The sequence below is a fragment of the Sinocyclocheilus rhinocerous genome, unplaced genomic scaffold, assembly GCF_001515625.1.
Source record: "Sinocyclocheilus rhinocerous isolate Xijiao unplaced genomic scaffold, SAMN03320098_v1.1 scaffold1065, whole genome shotgun sequence".
Taxonomy (NCBI): Eukaryota; Metazoa; Chordata; class Actinopteri; order Cypriniformes; family Cyprinidae; genus Sinocyclocheilus; species Sinocyclocheilus rhinocerous.
Genome location: NW_015628720.1, coordinates 876,048 through 894,655, shown reverse-complemented (window position 1 = coordinate 894,655; position 18,608 = coordinate 876,048). Strand labels below are relative to the sequence as shown.

General features: G+C 40.9%; 1 protein-coding gene across 1 annotated transcript in view; it reads right to left on the bottom strand.

Annotated features, from left to right (window-relative positions):
• The window catches only part of LOC107738341 (zinc finger homeobox protein 3-like), a 235,323-nt gene that overhangs the window by 7,432 nt on the left and 209,283 nt on the right, over positions 1 to 18,608 (bottom strand). Inside the window, exons 8-12 of the mRNA XM_016550084.1 lie at positions 16,100 to 16,207; positions 6,861 to 6,994; positions 6,216 to 6,416; positions 2,114 to 2,237; positions 1,118 to 2,027 (exon numbers count right to left, since the gene is read on the bottom strand). Of these exons, the coding sequence (XP_016405570.1) occupies positions 1,118 to 2,027; positions 2,114 to 2,237; positions 6,216 to 6,416; positions 6,861 to 6,994; positions 16,100 to 16,207 (1,477 nt within the window). The remainder of the gene's footprint in view (positions 1 to 1,117; positions 2,028 to 2,113; positions 2,238 to 6,215; positions 6,417 to 6,860; positions 6,995 to 16,099; positions 16,208 to 18,608) is intronic.

Here is an 18,608-nt window from a genome sequence, read left to right as displayed (position 1 = left end):
CTCACACTCCAGTTTCTCTAATCCTTCAATAGGGTCAACTACTCTGGTGATACCAGCTGGCCCACTGCATCCTGACAGAGATCCTGTTGGCTTTCTTTGTGCTTTTTGCTTGTTCTCATTGAACTGAATTACTAACTCGAAGCCAAAATTCTCCAGCAGGGCTTTGGTGGCATTCCCTCGGGCATCTGAGGCAATCCTTGGAGGAGGAAACCCAGAGTCATGGTTCACATTTACAACAGCTTGAGGAGGATCTTTCTTTTCTTTGGACTTGTCTGACATATCTTTTGGAACATGATCCTCCGCTTTATCACTAATTTCTTTATCCTTTGGCAGCTCTCTTTCTTTCTCAGTGTGAGGAGATGGTTTTGGCTTTTTGTCTACAGGATGAGAAAGGGCACTCTGCTGAAGTAAAGCCATTTGGCTCGATCCTTGGGAGTGGGAATGAGATTGGTGCTGTAGCTGAAGTTGGTGGTGGTGCATAAGCTGTTGTTGTAAGCAGCTCTGCTGGGCAGAGTTGTTCTGTTCTTCCAACAGTGAAGCAGCAGATCCACTGAAGTTCAATGAAGAGCTGCTCAGGTTCATTTCTGGATTCAGTTGAAATTCTGCCCCAGGAATGTAAAACGGAAAGAGCAGCTGCTGTTGCTGAAGAGGGAGAAGAGCGTCTGTTGTCATAGGGAAGTGCTGGAGAAGAGGGTTAAAAAGCTGGGACTGAAGGAGAGCAGCCTGTTGGAACTCTTGTTGGAGCTGAGCCTGTGCCTGTGCTTGAGCCTGGGCCAACTGCTGCTGCTGTTGCTGGAGCTGCTGCTGATGACCCCTCGAGGATAGCATATCTGCAAATTTCTTCTTTTTCACTTCATGATTCTCAGAAGGAGAGGGATGACAGGCTGAATTACCCAAATTCTCAACATTGTGAGAATGACTTGACAGATGATTACCTCCCATGATGCTCTGTGCTGTCTGAGCTCCAGCTGGAGAGCTGCTGCTCTTGCTGGAGCTGGTAGTTGAGTTAGTGGCTGGAATAGGGCTTGGGGTTGAAGTGCTATTGGAAGTGCTTCCGCTTGGGCCACTACTGCTAACAGCACTAGAAGTGCCGCCAGCTGCTTCAAGCTTTGCTGCCCTGGCCTTGGTTTGATGAAGAACAGAGCGCATATGAATCTCCAGTGTAGAGCTCTGGCTGTATGCTACATTGCAAGTGCTGCACTTGAAGGGTTTATTATCAGGGCTGCTGGTAGGCTCTGGCTGACCGGTGGTGGATTCCTGTAGAGCCCTTTTGACTTTGTGTAAGTGAGACACAGAGTTGTAGTGTACAAGAAGAATATTCTTTTGGGTAAATGACTCTTTGCAGACTGTACACTTGAAAGGACGGGACGGATCTAGAAACTTCTCCATAGTAAAGTTGGGGCCTTTCCTAAATGGCAGGGCTCGTTTGGGTTCAGATCCAGAATCTTCTTGCAAAGATCCAGAGTCACTGCCAGTTGGGCTTTGCTTTTCCTCTGGGTCACTTTCGTCTCCCTCTTTCTCATCATCAATAAGAACTCCCTGGTCCTCTCCAAGTGAGGGATCACCCATAATCATTAGGTCTCCATTCATCAGTAAACCTCCATAGAGCTGCTGGATGTCAGCTTCACTCAACTCCAGGTGACTGGTCTCCAGATGCTTCTTAAGTGCCTGTAGGGTCCTGAAGCTGCGCTGGCATAAACAGCACATTGTGGCTGCTCTGATTACATGGTATTGGGAATGCAGCTGAAGTTTCTCTATTGTCTTAAATGCCAAACTACACTGGTTGCAGCGATATTTGTAGACATGACGATCAGAGACAGGCAGTTGGGGCCTTTTATTGTGGACCTCATTGAAGTGCATCTGAAGGGCATTGGAGGATTTAAAGACTTTGTTACAGCCCTTTTTCCAGCAAAGGAAACCGGTGGAATCATCTCTTGCAGGCTGCTGTTCCTCAAGAGGAGACTTGCGAGCTTCAGCAGTGTCTGAGGCCAGACAAACTCCTTTTTCAGGCTCAACATCTGCCACCTCTGCAATCAGAAAAATAACACACATTAAAATTCTGAAAACATAAACATATTTGTGTGTTTTGTCCTCAATTGCGTAACATTCTAACCTGCTTGTTTCTTAATGTCATCAGAGTTTGAATTGACCATAGACTGAGGTGCGGTTTGAGTATCTATCTCTGGTCCAGGGACTGGTATGAACATGCTTGCTGGCAGTACTTCTGATGCTGCCACCTGGAAAAAGAAAAACATAGTAGTTGTTAGGTTAATTATAGGCCTTAAACAATAGACTCTTCATAAGAAACATAGAACATCTCAAATTAACGTAAAGGACAAGGCAAACTTACACATTCAAAGTTACACATTCAAAACAGACAAAATTTCTGCATCATATGCAGTAATCCTTCATTGTAAACAAAAATTTGTAAAAGAAAAAGATTCATATGAGGTGGTACAAGTGAGAGATGTGCTATAAACATAAAAATAATTTGACAAGATAATCATATTATTTGAACTGGACACAAACACATTTACTGTCCCCCTCTTTCACACAGGCGACTTAATTTGCCATCCATGGAATTTGCACTTTGATCACTAATGGTGTTTTGTCATGCTCTGCGATAGTTCTGCTGCTGCAGCCAATTAGTGTGATGGGCTGAGTGGTCTACCTTGGCCAGTTGAAAAGCTTATTAGAGAGCCTAATTAAATAAGTCTTCCACCTCAGGTTAATTATAGGCCTTAAACAATAGACTCTTCATAAGAAACATAGAACATCTCAAATTAACGTAAAGGACAAGGCAAACTTACACATTCAAAGTTACACATTCAAAACAGACAAAATTTCTGCATCATATGCAGTAATCCTTCATTGTAAACAAAAATTTGTAAAAGAAAAAGATTCATATGAGGTGGTACAAGTGAGAGATGTGCTATAAACATAAAAATAATTTGACAAGATAATCATATTATTTGAACTGGACACAAACACATTTACTGTCCCCCTCTTTCACACAGGCGACTTAATTTGCCATCCATGGAATTTGCACTTTGATCACTAATGGTGTTTTGTCATGCTCTGCGATAGTTCTGCTGCTGCAGCCAATTAGTGTGATGGGCTGAGTGGTCTTCCTTGGCCAGTTGAAAAGCTTATTAGAGAGCCTAATTAAATAAGTCTTCCACCTCATAAAATGTGCTTTTCATTCCAATAGAAAAGCATGGTGCAATGGTCAAATGCCATCATTCAGCCTGGAATTCTGGGTAATGCAACAACTGTCAATTTCTGGATAATGATCAGCACTCTTAATTTAACATACAGCGCTCATTAATATGTTTTCCAGCAAACCAGAATATTTTAATCTAAACAATTATGCAAATTATTACTTGAAACAAAGTCATTAATAAAAAATGTAGATACATTTAAATGTAGGTAGATGGCAAGCAGCATGTTTTTCAGTCAATTTAATTAGAAAATTAAAAGTAGCAATGAATATTGTTGTGATAAAGGTGCACCAAGGTTTACTTGGCACTTCAAAGGTTGAAGTTAATCAAGTGTGAATGACAGCAACCTCCCTTCTTGCCTTGCATGGCTCTCACTCTCTCACCATCTCTCTCTTTCTCAGAATAATAATAAAAAACAGATTCATTAACAGGATCCTATTTAACAATAATCAGTGATTGAGATTAGAAAGGGTTGGGAGATGAGCCACTGTGTGCTTCACCTTCCTTCAATTAACTCCCCAAACTGAACAATCAACCTCACTCATCATGCATTTCAATACCCCAATCCCACAAATATATCCCCCTTCTCTCTCTCTCTCTCTCTCTCTCTCTGCATGTATCATTTTTTCATCCCTTGATTGTGCCCTTTGCAAACTCTGTGCCTCTTTTTCCTCCCCATGAGACAACCCAATTCTATTTTTCTTACACAAGACATCAGCATTACGTCATTATTTTTTTAAACAAAAACTGAACTGTAGATTACATAACTTCCTTCAAACTTAACATACCTTATAAAATTAGTCAAGTTATTAAGGTTATGTTAACCAAAAACGACTATTTTCCTGTCAGAGACCTAAGCAAACATAGTATCATTACATGGCTGTTTGACTGGTCTTCTGAGATCTGAGAGATGGAGCTGTTTTATAGTGGATTTAAAACCTAATCACAGCCAGCAGCTTTAACTCAGTGCCATCAAATACAGAGTGCCACGCAACCCCACGTCTTTGAGCCTGAAACACTGAGAAATAGTCAGTGAACCAGAGCCGTCCATAAACATCTGGTTACTGCAATCAAAATCACACTGGGCAAAATTTAGCCCTTTTTTCTGCTTTTTAGCTTCCTCCCTCACCCACTCTCTTCCTAACGAAAAGTGTTAAATGATTGTGACCAGTATGGAGAATTTCAGAAACAAAAAATACATGTGATTAACATTACAAAGTGGACTGTTTCTAGACAACTGCATCATTAGGCAAAGAGCGCCGAGTGCTGAGAGTATCCCAAGGTCACTTTTAATTTGGACCGTCTAATTGGCAAACATAGTTCCAAATGGCTATCATCTAGCCAGGCTCAGAATTAATGAAGCACAATTATTTTCATTACCCCTATCTTAGACAGACAGAACATTAGACATAGAGTGAGGGAGCGAGAGAAGAGGAAGAAGGAGGAGGTAGGGTGAGTGGAAGAGAGTGCATCTTTATGCAATGTTTGCAAGAAATAAAAGTCACCTGATTCAGAATTCATTAAGCTTGTCTGCCTGACACAAGGAACAGGATAGAGTACCTCTCCATCTCTCGTTAGTTGTAAAAAAGGTGCTGGTTTTAATGTGCATTGTATTAGCACAGTTTCTATCATGCACCGCACTTGTACAGCGCTCGGTGTGTTATTACCTCTATAAAAGAAAAAATATTGCTGTCTGGCCTCTACTAATGTGTTCACCATTTGCTTTCGGGCTGGGGGAGTGGAGATGCCTTCACAGAATTCAGAGTGATTGGCCAAGCAAGCAATTCAAACACCACAGGCAAACTTACACGTAATTATTTCACTGCTAAAATTCAGTGAAAAAAAAAACCCCATGAAAGCAGGGTAGTCTCAGCAGAAGCTGAAATGGAATAAGGTGAGTATTCTCTGAGGGACCAGGCAGACTAGGCTTCTGGAGGCCTGAGCGCTCTGGGACTAGAGAGGTGGAAATAATGTAAAGGGATGATGTAAGTATTACTGCTTCTAGTGAGTGCCTGGAATACAAATGGCCTTGGTAATCACAAGAGGCTTTTCAAATTTTTCCACTAAACCGAGAACATTTCTTCTAAAGTTAATAATTACAATATTCATCTACTTTCTACAAACCAACTGTTTCTTCTAATCAGCTCTGAAATTAAATAGAGAGCAAACTAAGGCTTGCGTAAGTCTACTGGTTCGCAGAATTTTTTCCTGAGAAGACCCTAGTAATGCGTCTCTTCTAGAGTTTCAGAGATCTCGACAGTGTCACAAAATGTGTTCTGATCTGCCAAGATGATGTCTGCGATCAAAAGTGACATTTTTCACTAGAAACTCAAACATTTGAAAAATAACTGAGATCTCCATTAAGTCCCCTGAGGTAAAAATGAGCAAAAAAAAACTTTTGGGAATGTAACGTTGTAATAAAACAGGGAAATTATATTGACCATAATAATACCTAACCAGTGTTACTCCCAGACATGTTCATGCGTTTGCCTTGCACAACTCATTTTGAATATACATGATTCCCAAGGGCCATATAACAATGAACAGTTTCCTTTGGCGATTTTAATAAAGCCTTAAAATGACAAATTAGACAGAAGGAAACAACCTTCGGTCCACAAAGGCAGAGTGAGCAAGAAACTGTGAGTCATTTGTGAGGTTAATGTCTGACATGATGATTACTACTGAACATGGCAGTAAGGCCATGCTGCTTTTGCGTGCATAAAAAGCATATGGCCTTCGCACCACACAACAGAATGGCAGTGAGGTCTCACATGAAAAACAAAAGATCGCAGAGAGAAATTAACTGGGCTTAATAAATATCCATCCACTAGAGACTGAATGGGAAATATTTTGTAAGGTTCTTCTGACTGTGGAAGTAAAATAAACTTGGTTGAATGCCTTGGACATTCATTAAAGGAAACAAATGCATGCATATGAAATGGAAGGCGAAGTCTACTGTGATAGCCCCCTAAATACTCTTCTGCGGTAACTTACTGTGGCAATTAGCTTGTCGACGCAGTCTGGTGCCACGCTGTGGAGGTGAGTGAGATGGAACTGCAGGTGAACCTTGTTGTTGAGCATGTCCTGGCACAGCGGGCAGCGGAACATGGGCTGCACTGAGTGCTGCGTCATCACGTGCATTCTGAGCCGGTTCAGATCTGTGTTGCTGAACTTGCAGTAGGGGCACTGGTACATCTATACAATAACGAGAAGGTAGAAAAAGAACTTATTTGAGAAGAGTGGTAAAATCAAGGGCAAAGCAAGGCTTGTCTATCTCCCATGCAGTGAGCAGTGGGCTACTCTGAGAGGTAGACACTTCAAAGGGATCTCATCTGTCAAATATCATATTGATTTTTCACCTTTTGCACAATTAGCACTGCAAGAGCAGCAGAAAAGATGGAGAAATATAATATTTTTAGAAAAAAACTGCATGCATAATTTAAAAAGGCCAGCTACATTCTACTACTCTATATTAAAAAGGGCTGAAAACAACATCCTTGGATATTTTGTTAATTAATGGGTACAGTTAATGAGACCTACATGCCTGGGGATTAGTTAAGGTCTATCTGAATCTACTTCACAAAAACAGACAGAGATAATTCTAAATGTTTCACAGAGGCTGTAGATTTTCCTCCATACCTGCTCTCCACTGCTCTTCTCAGTGGTCCTGGGTCGTTTCGACGAGAGGGGGCTTTCTGCTGCCTCGGACCTTGAAGAAGGCCGCTTGGAGGGGACCGGGGAATCCGTCTGATCCCTCTCCGATTGGTTGGATGCTGTCATAGACACAAAAAGAAGCATACTTGTCAAAACACAGCACCGATTTGGCAGTCAGGGCATGCAATCAATCAATAAGCCAGCCTTTACAAAAATTAAACGCAGTAAAACTGCAGTTTTGTGCCGTATAATGATGCAGTACTACACAATGAAAAAAAATGTATCACAGTTAAAATGGCTTTTATGAAGCCTGCTATGCTGAGCTTACTAGTAAAAGCAGACTAAAATGAAAATGTGGTAATAAATTAACTTGCTAATGTTGAAACAAAGCATAGTTCTTTGCCTTTGGTTTGATGATACTCAAGGAACATGTGAAAATCTGAAAAAAAGTTTTTTCAAGATATTTGTGTTCATGCACTTTTTTATGTTCTTGATAGCTACAGCAGTGTGGGAATACAGGAACTGGAGTCTACAGTACAATAGTGCATGTGTAGTAATGGGAATTAAATATATTTCTGCAGCTTTCTCTATTTCGGTAAAAGTGAGGTAAACAAATGCTGAGCATTAGCGTTCATGTGGTTAAAATCTGGTGTCATATCACCATGCCATATGCTGTCATATCTTCACTTACAATGTCGATTACATGTAAAAAAAAAAAATGGATGCAGTATTAGAGCAGTTTTTAGTACTGATGTTGCCACACTCACGGTACAATTAAGAAACTGCAGTCACTTCTCTGTAAGGAAGTGAGTAGCATGCCTTTCTAAACTGTGATATATAGGCATTGAACAGGTAACAGCCAGGCCGGCGGATTGCTAAGGCAGGCTGCTCCCCCTCCAAACCAATGTAGTCTTTTAACCGCTCCTCCCATGGCACTTAGAAGAGGCAGTGCGCCATGCTTTGACAGCTTGTCTTTCCCTATGTTGGATGTTTAGGACATCAGACACTGGCACAGACATCTAATCAAAACATTAGTTTGCCACGGTGAGCAGCTTTAGGATGCATGCTCTCTCAGATGAAGCCATTTGAAGTGTGGCTTCAGCAAAGGGATTCGCCCAACTTGAAAAGAGTCAAATATACCACAGGCGGCTTCAAAATGTATCAAGAAGAAAGAGTTCTGTTCTGGTTCCTATTTCGATTCTTTTTCCTTGCTTATTTGCACTTCTTATTGGAATACGAAATTACACTCCCTAGTTATTTTGGTTTTCAGCAAATCTTATAGTTTTGCACAAGTTTCTTGTTACATTTTGCTATAGTTTTTAAGAAAAGATTCTTCGCAAACTAGCAAAATATGTAAGTCGGTTGCTAATATTGAATCTATTGCTATTGGCGTGGCTCATTCATTTCTAAAAAAAAAAAAACCTTGAATACCACATCTCAAGCTAGCTAACTAGAATGCATGGATAAAACAATAAAGTTGAAGAAAGCAAACTAGAGGTGGCAATACAGAGCAATATCAGAGCACATGGTAAAAATAATCAACTCGTATAGAAACTAAATCCACTCTAAGCCAGAGAGGGGTCGAGAGAACACACTGTTCACGCTGCTAGGGGAAAGAATTCACAGTGAAACTTAAGACACTCTCTCTCACCAGCCCATAACGAGGCTATAAAGAGTTAAATTTGGCATGATTTGTCCAGTTCAGAAAGGGCAAATTGAGAGCAGGGGATTGTGGGGGTCAGTTTAAGCCGGGCTGACCATGTTCCTTGGGCAGACATTAAAGTGTCAGGTCCAATCAGGGCAGGGCAGCTGAGCGCTGGCTTCAGTGGGGGGCCTTACTTTGGGGAACGCTGCCTGCTGTGGCTCCCAGAGACTCCCCCAATCAGCCAGTGCTGCCCTATTAGGTCCAGTCATGGCCAATCCCATTAGACACATCCACCAATAAACAAAGGAAATGTTAAACAAAGGAACCTCCCATTCGTTGCCATTAACCTCTACTCTCCATCCACTTCCTTCTTACTGCACTGCTCCTGGCTGTCTCTGTGGCAGTCCCTTGACTCTTCTTAGCCCATCTATCATCTGCTTGCCCAATTTATTTCTTTATTTTTTTCAGGAAACCCCTTTTCAGGTGCCTTGAAGGTTCCTGGATCAATATACTTGGTAACCAAAATGTTCCACCAAAAACAGCTGTAGTTATTTTTACTACAATACAATTAGTGCAAACATGGTATTAGCCACCACTCTCATCAAACACAAACTGCTAATGCTATTTAAAAGGCAAGCTCTACGTTTAACAAAAACTGCAGTAGCTGTGGTATTTTGGTGGTTACCATGGTACATTTTTGTTAGGGAGTGCAGGATAGAGAGAAAAGTAGGCAAAGTGGTTTAAAACACAGAACGGTTTAGCTAATGCTTTTATGCTAAATGCTTTTAAGCTAAATACATGTAAATAAACCAACAAAACAATTGCCTGTGACTCCAAGTATGATTGAAAAAGGGATAAGTACACTATTTGAGTATTACTTGTACATTTTTTCATTGTAAATTCTGTCTAATAGGCAATTGCAAGTGAATAACATGAGGTCAGGGGAGCAGCTGCCTGCCGGAGGCCTGCAGCACGTGTGGAGGGGAGGGTGGCCCGCTGCCTCTGGGCACAGCCGCACCTCGTCACGCCCTGTTAGGACTCCATAAATCTGATCAATTGTTTGCTTTAAAAAAGCCCCAAAAACCCACTTCTGCCACCAAACCCCCGTGACTAAAGCCCAGCTACCGTATCCTGTTTTCTGTTGTCAAGAGACGGAGGGAGAAAGCAGGGGAAAAACATCATCACAGAGCACGCTTGAACAAAATGGAGACCAATAAACAGGCAAAGAAAAGGGACTGTTGGCATGTGCAATGCGTGTGTGTTCGGCACGGTTGGGCGGCCGCAGGAACATGCCTCAACATATGAGCAGGTCAGATCCATTATTAGAGACCATGACCAGAACCTGATGGCTGGGGTCTCTCTATCTCTCAGGCTCTGGTATGTTCACTGTGTGTACTAGTGGTAGACCAATATGGGTTTTTGAAGGCCAAATCTTAAGAGCAGGGTAATATGTATTTAATAAAATTTGACAAAATGTGAAAGGAGATGAAGACAAAATCATATACATGCATACATTCTGTGGGATTACAAATTTAAGAATCTGTCTTAGATCTACAATCATAAGACTAACTAAAGCAGTGATACATTGTAGTTGATATACATTTAGGGGGCAGTGCTTAAAATGGAGACAAAGCACCTGGGTGACGACCTTAAACAAAGCATAGAGTTTAAAACAGTTTAACATACGAATTTCAAAATAATCATAAATAGTATTTAAATAGCCAAATATTAGCCCACACAAATAATCTCAAAATTGCAAAATATCAACCTAATGTGTATTTATAACATAACTGATATTCAGTACGTGTCTAAATGTGATTTTCTCTCCCAGAAACACAGTGTTACTCTAACATTTTTTTCTGGAGGTATTTTCTTGTTTTTAAAGCCACGCGGTTTTTAACAGGCAGGAGTGGGAACTATTTCAGCCTGCCTGTGTGCAATTCTCGCCCCCTGTGCCTTTTTTCAAAACCATCCTAATGCAGTATCTGTACATCTGACCTCAATTCTACCATTCAGCAGTAGACCGTGCTTGCAGCAAAACCCACAGAGACAGCGACAACGCCCCAACATTCAACAGAAGCAGTGAAAAAAGTCTTAAAAGTCAATTAGGTGATTATTTATTCATGGGCCTTTTCCGTAAGCAGGAGGTCTTTGTTCTGGAGTGTCCCATAAGTGAATTGGACTTTGGCACCTTCTCTCAACCCCTGAAGCTGAGAAGTATTTCTCAGCCAGCCAGAGAAGGCTGTCAGTGCTGAGTGCTAAGCCTCTAAATCAGAGATGTGAAGCACTTCTAGCGAAGGGAGGCACCGCAGAAGTATATGACTGACACAAGCATGGCAGCAGTAACGCAACAAGTCCTGCGCCACTGAAAATGTCCACAAATGTAAGCACATCTGCCATCATATCATTACCCAGGTGTCCTTGGGAAGTCATCTCCTACGAGACTAACTGGACACTGAAAGTGGGCGGACAGGGAAGGAGCAGAAAAATGATTTCTCCTGGCATATGGAGTGCAGCATGTGCATTTGCAAAAACCTAAGAATTCTGGAGATGTGCTCCCAAGAAGGCATTGGAAACGCCAAGTGGTCAATTAGTCTTTACCTTATCCAGCCCACCTCACCACTTTGCAACACAAGCATCAACATATGGTGGTTAGATCAGTTTGGTCCAAAGGTGATCAACAAGCATGGTCCTTCAGGGTAACTAGCTGGTTAGGCTAGTTAAGAAGCATGGACAACAGCATCCCATGCTTCTCTTTTCAGGAGGTCAAACCTATTCCATCGTTCTCTCGTCTGTCCTGTTTTTGTCCCCAGACATTCTCTCTCCGCTCCTCATGACAGTTCTCCTCCCAGTCCCTCTGCTATTTAACCATTAATACGAAGGAGCGGTCCAACTCCCCAGTGTTATAAGTCATTCACTTTTAACATGGCTAACAATAACTGAATATTATCTTTTTCTGCTCATTCCCTCCCCCCTTTCATCCCTCCTCTTTTTAATCTGCAGGCCGCGTCAGTGCCCTGAGCAACAAAAGGCTATATTCCATTTCACCTCATATTTCTCAGGTAATTACTCTGCATCAATTAATTTCAAATAAAGAAAATTACAACCAAAGCCTAACACCAACGCCACTCCATATTGCGGCTTATCATATAACAGTTCCCTTGGTGTATAACCCACTATTAAATGAGAGGACCACCTCCACGGCTCTGCAAAGGAAGTGCCCATGTAACCCCACAGGCGTGACTGCTACAAAGACAAATTTAAAATGAAGAAATTAAAAGGAGATATCAATTAGTGGATGTGTTATTAATCTTCCGATGGCTAGGCGGGAGCTAACGCTGCAATCACCTTTAGAGGACATACACGCACTGACACACATACATGCAACTCTCTCTCTCTCTCAGGACGGCATGCCAGTTAGAATACAGGGAGTAAAACTCATAAACACAGGTCTCTGTGAGTGCTGGCTCACAAACAAGGACAATTTATAGCCTATTAGTCCGCAAGACAAAAATAATTTTAATTTAAGGGATGACAAGCTTTTAAAGGACACGATATGAATATGCAAACGCGCCTGTGCTTTTAAAACGGCTCTGATCGATGCTTCGTTTCAGAGAGAGGGTGTTAGGAAGAACTTCAGTGACATGCTTTTCAGATTGTTTCACTACCCAGTAAATTCATCTTAAAACACCCTCAGGATGATGCAATGAATATGGCATCATAAAAATCATGACATTTTTCATCCGTATATGTACCATTTCTTCAGCGATAAAGCCTGACAAGCCTGACAGCTACGGTTGCATTTACTACGATTATAACACACCGCGGCTAGAGCTCTTGCCTATTCACATCAACTCCTGTAAAATCTATTGATGGACATCAAGGCCATGAAATAACGCTGGAGATGGAAACAGATCCGCTTGTAATACACTTACTCTGCATCCAGGGGGTGCTAATGTTCACCTTGCAGTCGGAGGACAATTATTTTGCTGTCCTTCTCAATGCTGTCTCTCCTGTCAGTGTCACACACACACACACACACATACACACACCATCCCCTGTGCATCCAATCACTGACATTCATATATTTAAGTAAATATATAAGGCAAAAGAGATGGAACCAATTTGGAAAGCTGCTGCTGGCCGTGTCAGATAGTGTCTGACCTGCATCAGATTATTCTCCCTCCCTCGCTATAACCCCAGTAATTTGAAAGTTGGGGGTTGAAAGGAATCAATCATAAACCTGCCGAGGACCGCAGACCCCCCTGCCTGTAAACCGCCCCCTCCCCCTATATTTATGTTAAACATCTCAAATCATATTGTGGTTGCTCCTCCAGTCCTTAAGTGAATTAACAATCCCGCTCCACATTGGCACATATCTTACACATTCTCAGTCCATCCGTTATGCACTCTATCCTTATTTTCTGCCACACATCTACTGTAGCCCTCTTTCTTTAGCAACGCCCGATCACCCCATTGCACTAATGTTAACCCAATGGATGGAGGCTGAGCTTTATATTTCATATACTTCTGGAAGGCTTATACTAACCTAATCAAGGTAACCTTGAAAAAGGTGTCCGTATGTGTTGACATGCCTAAATCATTCCCTAAATGACTTGTTCAAAAGAGACCCATCAGATCGGCCACGGCTTGACTACGGCTTGGTACTAACACGCTCAACTCGAGAGTCATCTGTAAAGCATGTTTCAACACTCTGTGTTCGCATGACTAGGATGAGAGGGAAAAACTTCAACAACACTAATGACAGGCCCTAATAACAGCCAGAGCAGACAGGGTGACTCAAATCCGCTCGGATGCGTGCCTTGAAATAACAGGTTAGCCAGAGGAGTCCAGCGGCTCACCGTTGATGCATTCTCAGACAATCTCCAGCCAAAACAAGAGCGCCTCTGTTTACTAAAAGCATTCCAGCGTTTCCCAGGCAGAGTTCAGAAAGCCTCTCGTCTCACGCTGCTCTCTGTCAGTCATGAAAGCTAGTTCTAAACACGATTAGAAAAAGAATATAAAAGAGCTTCCATTAAAGCAGCACCAGTATCTTAGATCACAACACCGCCAGGTTTCACTCTTCCACCCCCGTCACTCCTTCCTCCCCTCTCCACCTCTCCTCAGACATCAAACAGCACCCTAGACCTGGCTTCCTAATGCACGCTATTTTTAACTAAGCGTTCCTAATAAGCTGCTGGGAAGCCTGTAAATTTTTCATATGCAAGCACATCTTTCCTTTGTGAAAACACAGAAACACACTTATTTGGTGATTAGCAACTGACAGGGGGAGGAAAGGAATTGAATATTCTTGTATGGAATCGCATGCCTTTCAGAAAAAGACGCAGGACTCCTAATGCGCAGAGTCGTCTTCTTCGGCACCACAGGTAACGGCTGAATTATTAATCAAGCAGCTCATTTTAATGCTTTTTAAAGTGCTTTATTTTGATGTGTTAAAATATACTTTTAGCCATTTTCAGGCAAGCGATGCATATCATTATTTCTCCCCATCAAAGCCGAGTGGCACTCGCTCAAAGTGCACAAACAACTCAGCCTCATTTAAAATGAAAGTTGAAAAAAAATCAAAAGACTTTTTAAAAGATTTGCCTTCAAATGCTCCAATGAACTTTTTTTTTTGCTGTAGTTTCGGGATTTAAAAAATAATGATAATAATAATAAAATGTGGAACATGCAAAAGACTAAAATTGCTATCATGAAGATATAAAGTTGCATCCTGTCGCCTGTGAGGCACAGCTGGAGTGAAAACACTTGTTCCAGACAGGTGCATGCGCTGACTGCTTCCTCCTTGCAATCAAACGGCTTCCATACACTGGCACCAGTTGAACTCCACGTGAATGGAACTTCAAATGCGAGATGGCGAGCAAGAATGGACACCGAACATTCAGACCGGCGCGCACCTGTCGAAGGACATGACTAATGCTCAAGGTCCAAACCACACACGCATGCATAAGTACTGATGTGTTTCCCAACGGTTTTTTGTTTTATACAGCCAGCACCACCGGTAAGTATACCTTCATTGTGACCAAACTATAAGTGCTTTCCTATTAAACCATATTACACTAGATATCATTTACTAATATTATTATTAAAGTCACCTAAAAAATAAAATAGAAAAAAAAATCAACCAGGTAGTACATATATTCTTCTAAATCTGGCATCCAAACAAATCTATTATTATTATAAACACATTATTATTATGGTAATTTTGCTTCCTTAAAAATGACTGAGAATGCATGATAATAATCATGAATATTTCTTATTAATTTCTTAAAATTATTTATTTATTAACATTTATTAAAAATATATATTTTATTTTTTGTTCCTTTACAATTTTTTAAAACATTTTGTTTTCAAAATGATCACCCTCTGCACTTTATTTCATTTATGGGTTTGTAACTATGTTGTAAGAAATCTTTGATTTCAGCAAAACACATTAGAGGTAGTCTTGATTGGGGTTTGAAAGAACACAGTTCAATTTGAATTAAATTACATAAGATTTTTCATATTCATATTTTATCATTAGTATTCCTTTTTTGGTTACACGTTACAATACGGTTTAATTTGTTAACATTAGTTAACTACGTTAGTATTAGTGAACTAACAATGAAAAATCATTCTAAAACATGTATTAATTATATGTTAATCATTTAATTGTTTAAGAGACCTGAGCTGATGTGAACCAACAATAAACACCTGCATTTTTTAATAACTAACATAAAGATTGATAAATACTGTAATTAATGTATTACTTATTGTTAATTTTAGTTAGTGCATTAACTAATTTTAGTTAACATTAACTAATGAGACCTAATGGGAAGAGTTATGCCATTTTAAAATGGTACATATCATGCACAGGTACATATGACTGTAGTAACAAACAATAGGCCAGTTGACTCTCTCACACACAAGCGCATGCACACACCAGCTCGTAACGCAGCACGTGCTGCAGGCCCTCGCAGCTTTCCGAACACATCAGCGCCACAGCAACGCACCACTGATCTCCACTTACACCTCCACAGGCCTCTCTCTCCTCTGCACTCCAATCCACTCCAACACCCCGAGCAACCCCCCTCCTCTTAAACCACACCTCTCTATGAAACCCGACACCTGCACCTGCCACAACCGCCCCCCGTCCCTGCCTGCAAAATACTCCTATCTGATAGCATTCTTCAGAGGTGTGTGTGAGGCAGAGAACACGGTCACATGTGTTTAGACACATGGCCGCGCTGTAACTCTGTAAGCAGGCCCTGACTTGTGTTTTTGTCACTTGACCAGATTCGCCGTAATCAGGGATAATTTTTCCTGGGAATTCCAACTAAATCCTCAGGGGTGAGAAACGGAACATATTAAATTAAGCTTGATTCTTGGAAATATTTGAGCTTCTTAAAAGTGCACTGACATATTTGTGGTAAACCTTCACCTTATTTAATAAGCCACAACACTAAAGCTGTGGAATATAAAGGTTTCTCAGTGTCTATGTGTAAAAGAAACCCCTAAAATCTAACAGTCCCCTGTTATATTGGACCCCTTGTATAGTGAATTGAAAGATAGGGCTTACCTGTTCCTTTGGTGAGCTCCCTCTCCCCCCCACACTCTCTGTCTTTGGTTTGGTCCTCCTGATCTGTGGTGGTCTCACTGGCAGCCTCCACATCCTCACTCAGCTCTCCTGAAGGGGGAGGAGAGGATGGGATATGTAAATCAGCACTCCATCAGAATTGGTGGAAGCACTTAAAGGGACGGCAGCGTTTTTTTTCTATAGGAGCGCACAACAATTTCATTCTCTGACAAGCATTTACAAGGTTACAAGACAAAGCTGCTTCTCAAAAAAAATATATATATATATATATATAAATATATAAATATATTTGTTGCTATTATATTTTATATATATATAGAAAACTTTATAAACACATATGAGCATATTATCTTTTTCTATAATATAGAAATCAAATACGCTCATATATTTATACAATTTTCTATATACTTATATCCTTACACACTATTATACATATATACACACACACACTTGCATTTTTCTGTAATAATATATTTGTGTCTTCAAAATGCATTTGCAAATTACCAAATTACACATTTTATCCTATTAAGCACATGATTATTTTAATAATGTCTTATATTTTTGATGGCATCATTTTATAGAGATTTCTTTTAAAATGAGCCTCGACTCCACAGTTATAATTCTTCATTAATGCAGGACCATGACACAAATATCTTTATGGCTTCCTCTGTTTAATATGAACATAAAACTACAGCAAACCGCACACATGTGGTAGAGACATACACACATTTTCCACAGCGGCTCCGAGCATGCAGACAGGAAAAATAATTGTGCGAGTTTCAAGAGAGAGGAGAGTTTCTGCACGTCGCTCTCTCTAGTACCTCTCCCAACGTTCATAATTACAGTCCCTTGCTGCAGTTTGCTGCCGGGCCTGCTCACCAATATCGGGCTAAGTTAATTTTTAAAACCCAAGGTAATGCAAAGCAAAAAAAAAAAAACTCAGCTCGCTATTCATTTTATTTTGCCAAGTCAAATGCAGAAATCCCTTAAAAGCCCCCTGCTCAATATATTAGGCCATTTAAAGGCAGCGAACCCCCAACAATGGATCTCCAATAATGCCATGTGTAAGTAACAGAGAGAAGATCCTGAAAAACAGAAAATAAAATGGGCATCAATCCTTTTTATTCCCACCTCGTGCCCCCTGAGCACCCCCTTTCCTGGGCTGAGCTTGTTTAAAAGTACCATGGCTAGCACACACAAACATTGATTTTGCAACAGTAAAGTCCGTGGCAGTCAATAAGCCTTATCAGTTATTACACAAGTCAGCTAATTCTCAGCAAATGTACTTAAATGTTCTTTTGAAAATGCCTCCCCCTGCACTCTATCAGGTGGATTATTGACGTATCGACAGGACAACAACGGCCGCTGCAATATCCTGTTCAAATATTCATCTCCACGCCCAAAGATCGCTATTCCACGACAATATTCGAACCCTTAACTTAAAACAGCTTTTATTTTCCAATAACGTTCCAGTCACTTTAGAAGCCCGCCTGGGACGCGACTTGAATCCGGACCAGCCGCTTCCAAAAGCCGCCCCGCAATCCATTAAAGTTTATTCTCATCAGTGTTCGGTTTCTAGAACTGTTCAACTACAACCTCAATCCATCATTCTTCAAAAACGCTTTTTTGGTCTCTGCATGAACATGGAGCGGCGTATTTAATAAACGCCTCCGCCATAACTCTCTCGCTGTGAGTAATACATCAACATCTCTAAACATTTCCATCTCCTTGACTTAATGTGCTACAAGAAACCATTTGTGTGTGTGTGTGTATCTAGAGCAGTTAAAGCCATTTACATCTGATGGTCTTGTGTGGATTGCCATGTGTAATTCTGCATTTTGTTGCACTGTTTGAATTATTGATGCACCGAGAGGAAACACGACTGGGTCAGACCGTTTGCCAAAGCCTACAATCGCTGTGGTTTCCGCTGTGGCATTCTGGGAGAAAGTAATTACACAAGAACACACTGGTATACAGAGTCTTCCGTACACTGCAAGGTTATAAAACTACATGCGCTAATTTACAAGAGTTGTTTTTCAGCATAACGGCAATAACACGTCAGATGAACAAATGCAAAAACAGGCAAATTATTCAATAATAACAGGAGTGCAGGTTTGAACGAGGAGGTAGATAAACAGAACTGTTGTTAATTTCATCTCAGCCTTATTCTTTTTTCTAAAAACAACCACAAAAGCTTCGCAAAGCAAAAAAAACCTGTGATTTGCTCAGTGCTTTTTGCATTTGCACCTGTGTTCAGTGTAGATGAAGCACCTAGCGCTTGATCGCAGTATGGATTATGCACTTAGGCCATATTACCCAGGGCCCACACTGATTCTGTGTTTAAATGACGGCACGTAAAAATGGAATAACCGGCTATATATACAACATTTCATTCTTTCACAAATGTGCCTGTTTCTGTTATGTTTCCCAGGCAACGAGCAATTTCCGTTCTCCATAACCCAACATTACCCAACAGCGTTGGGCTGAGAAA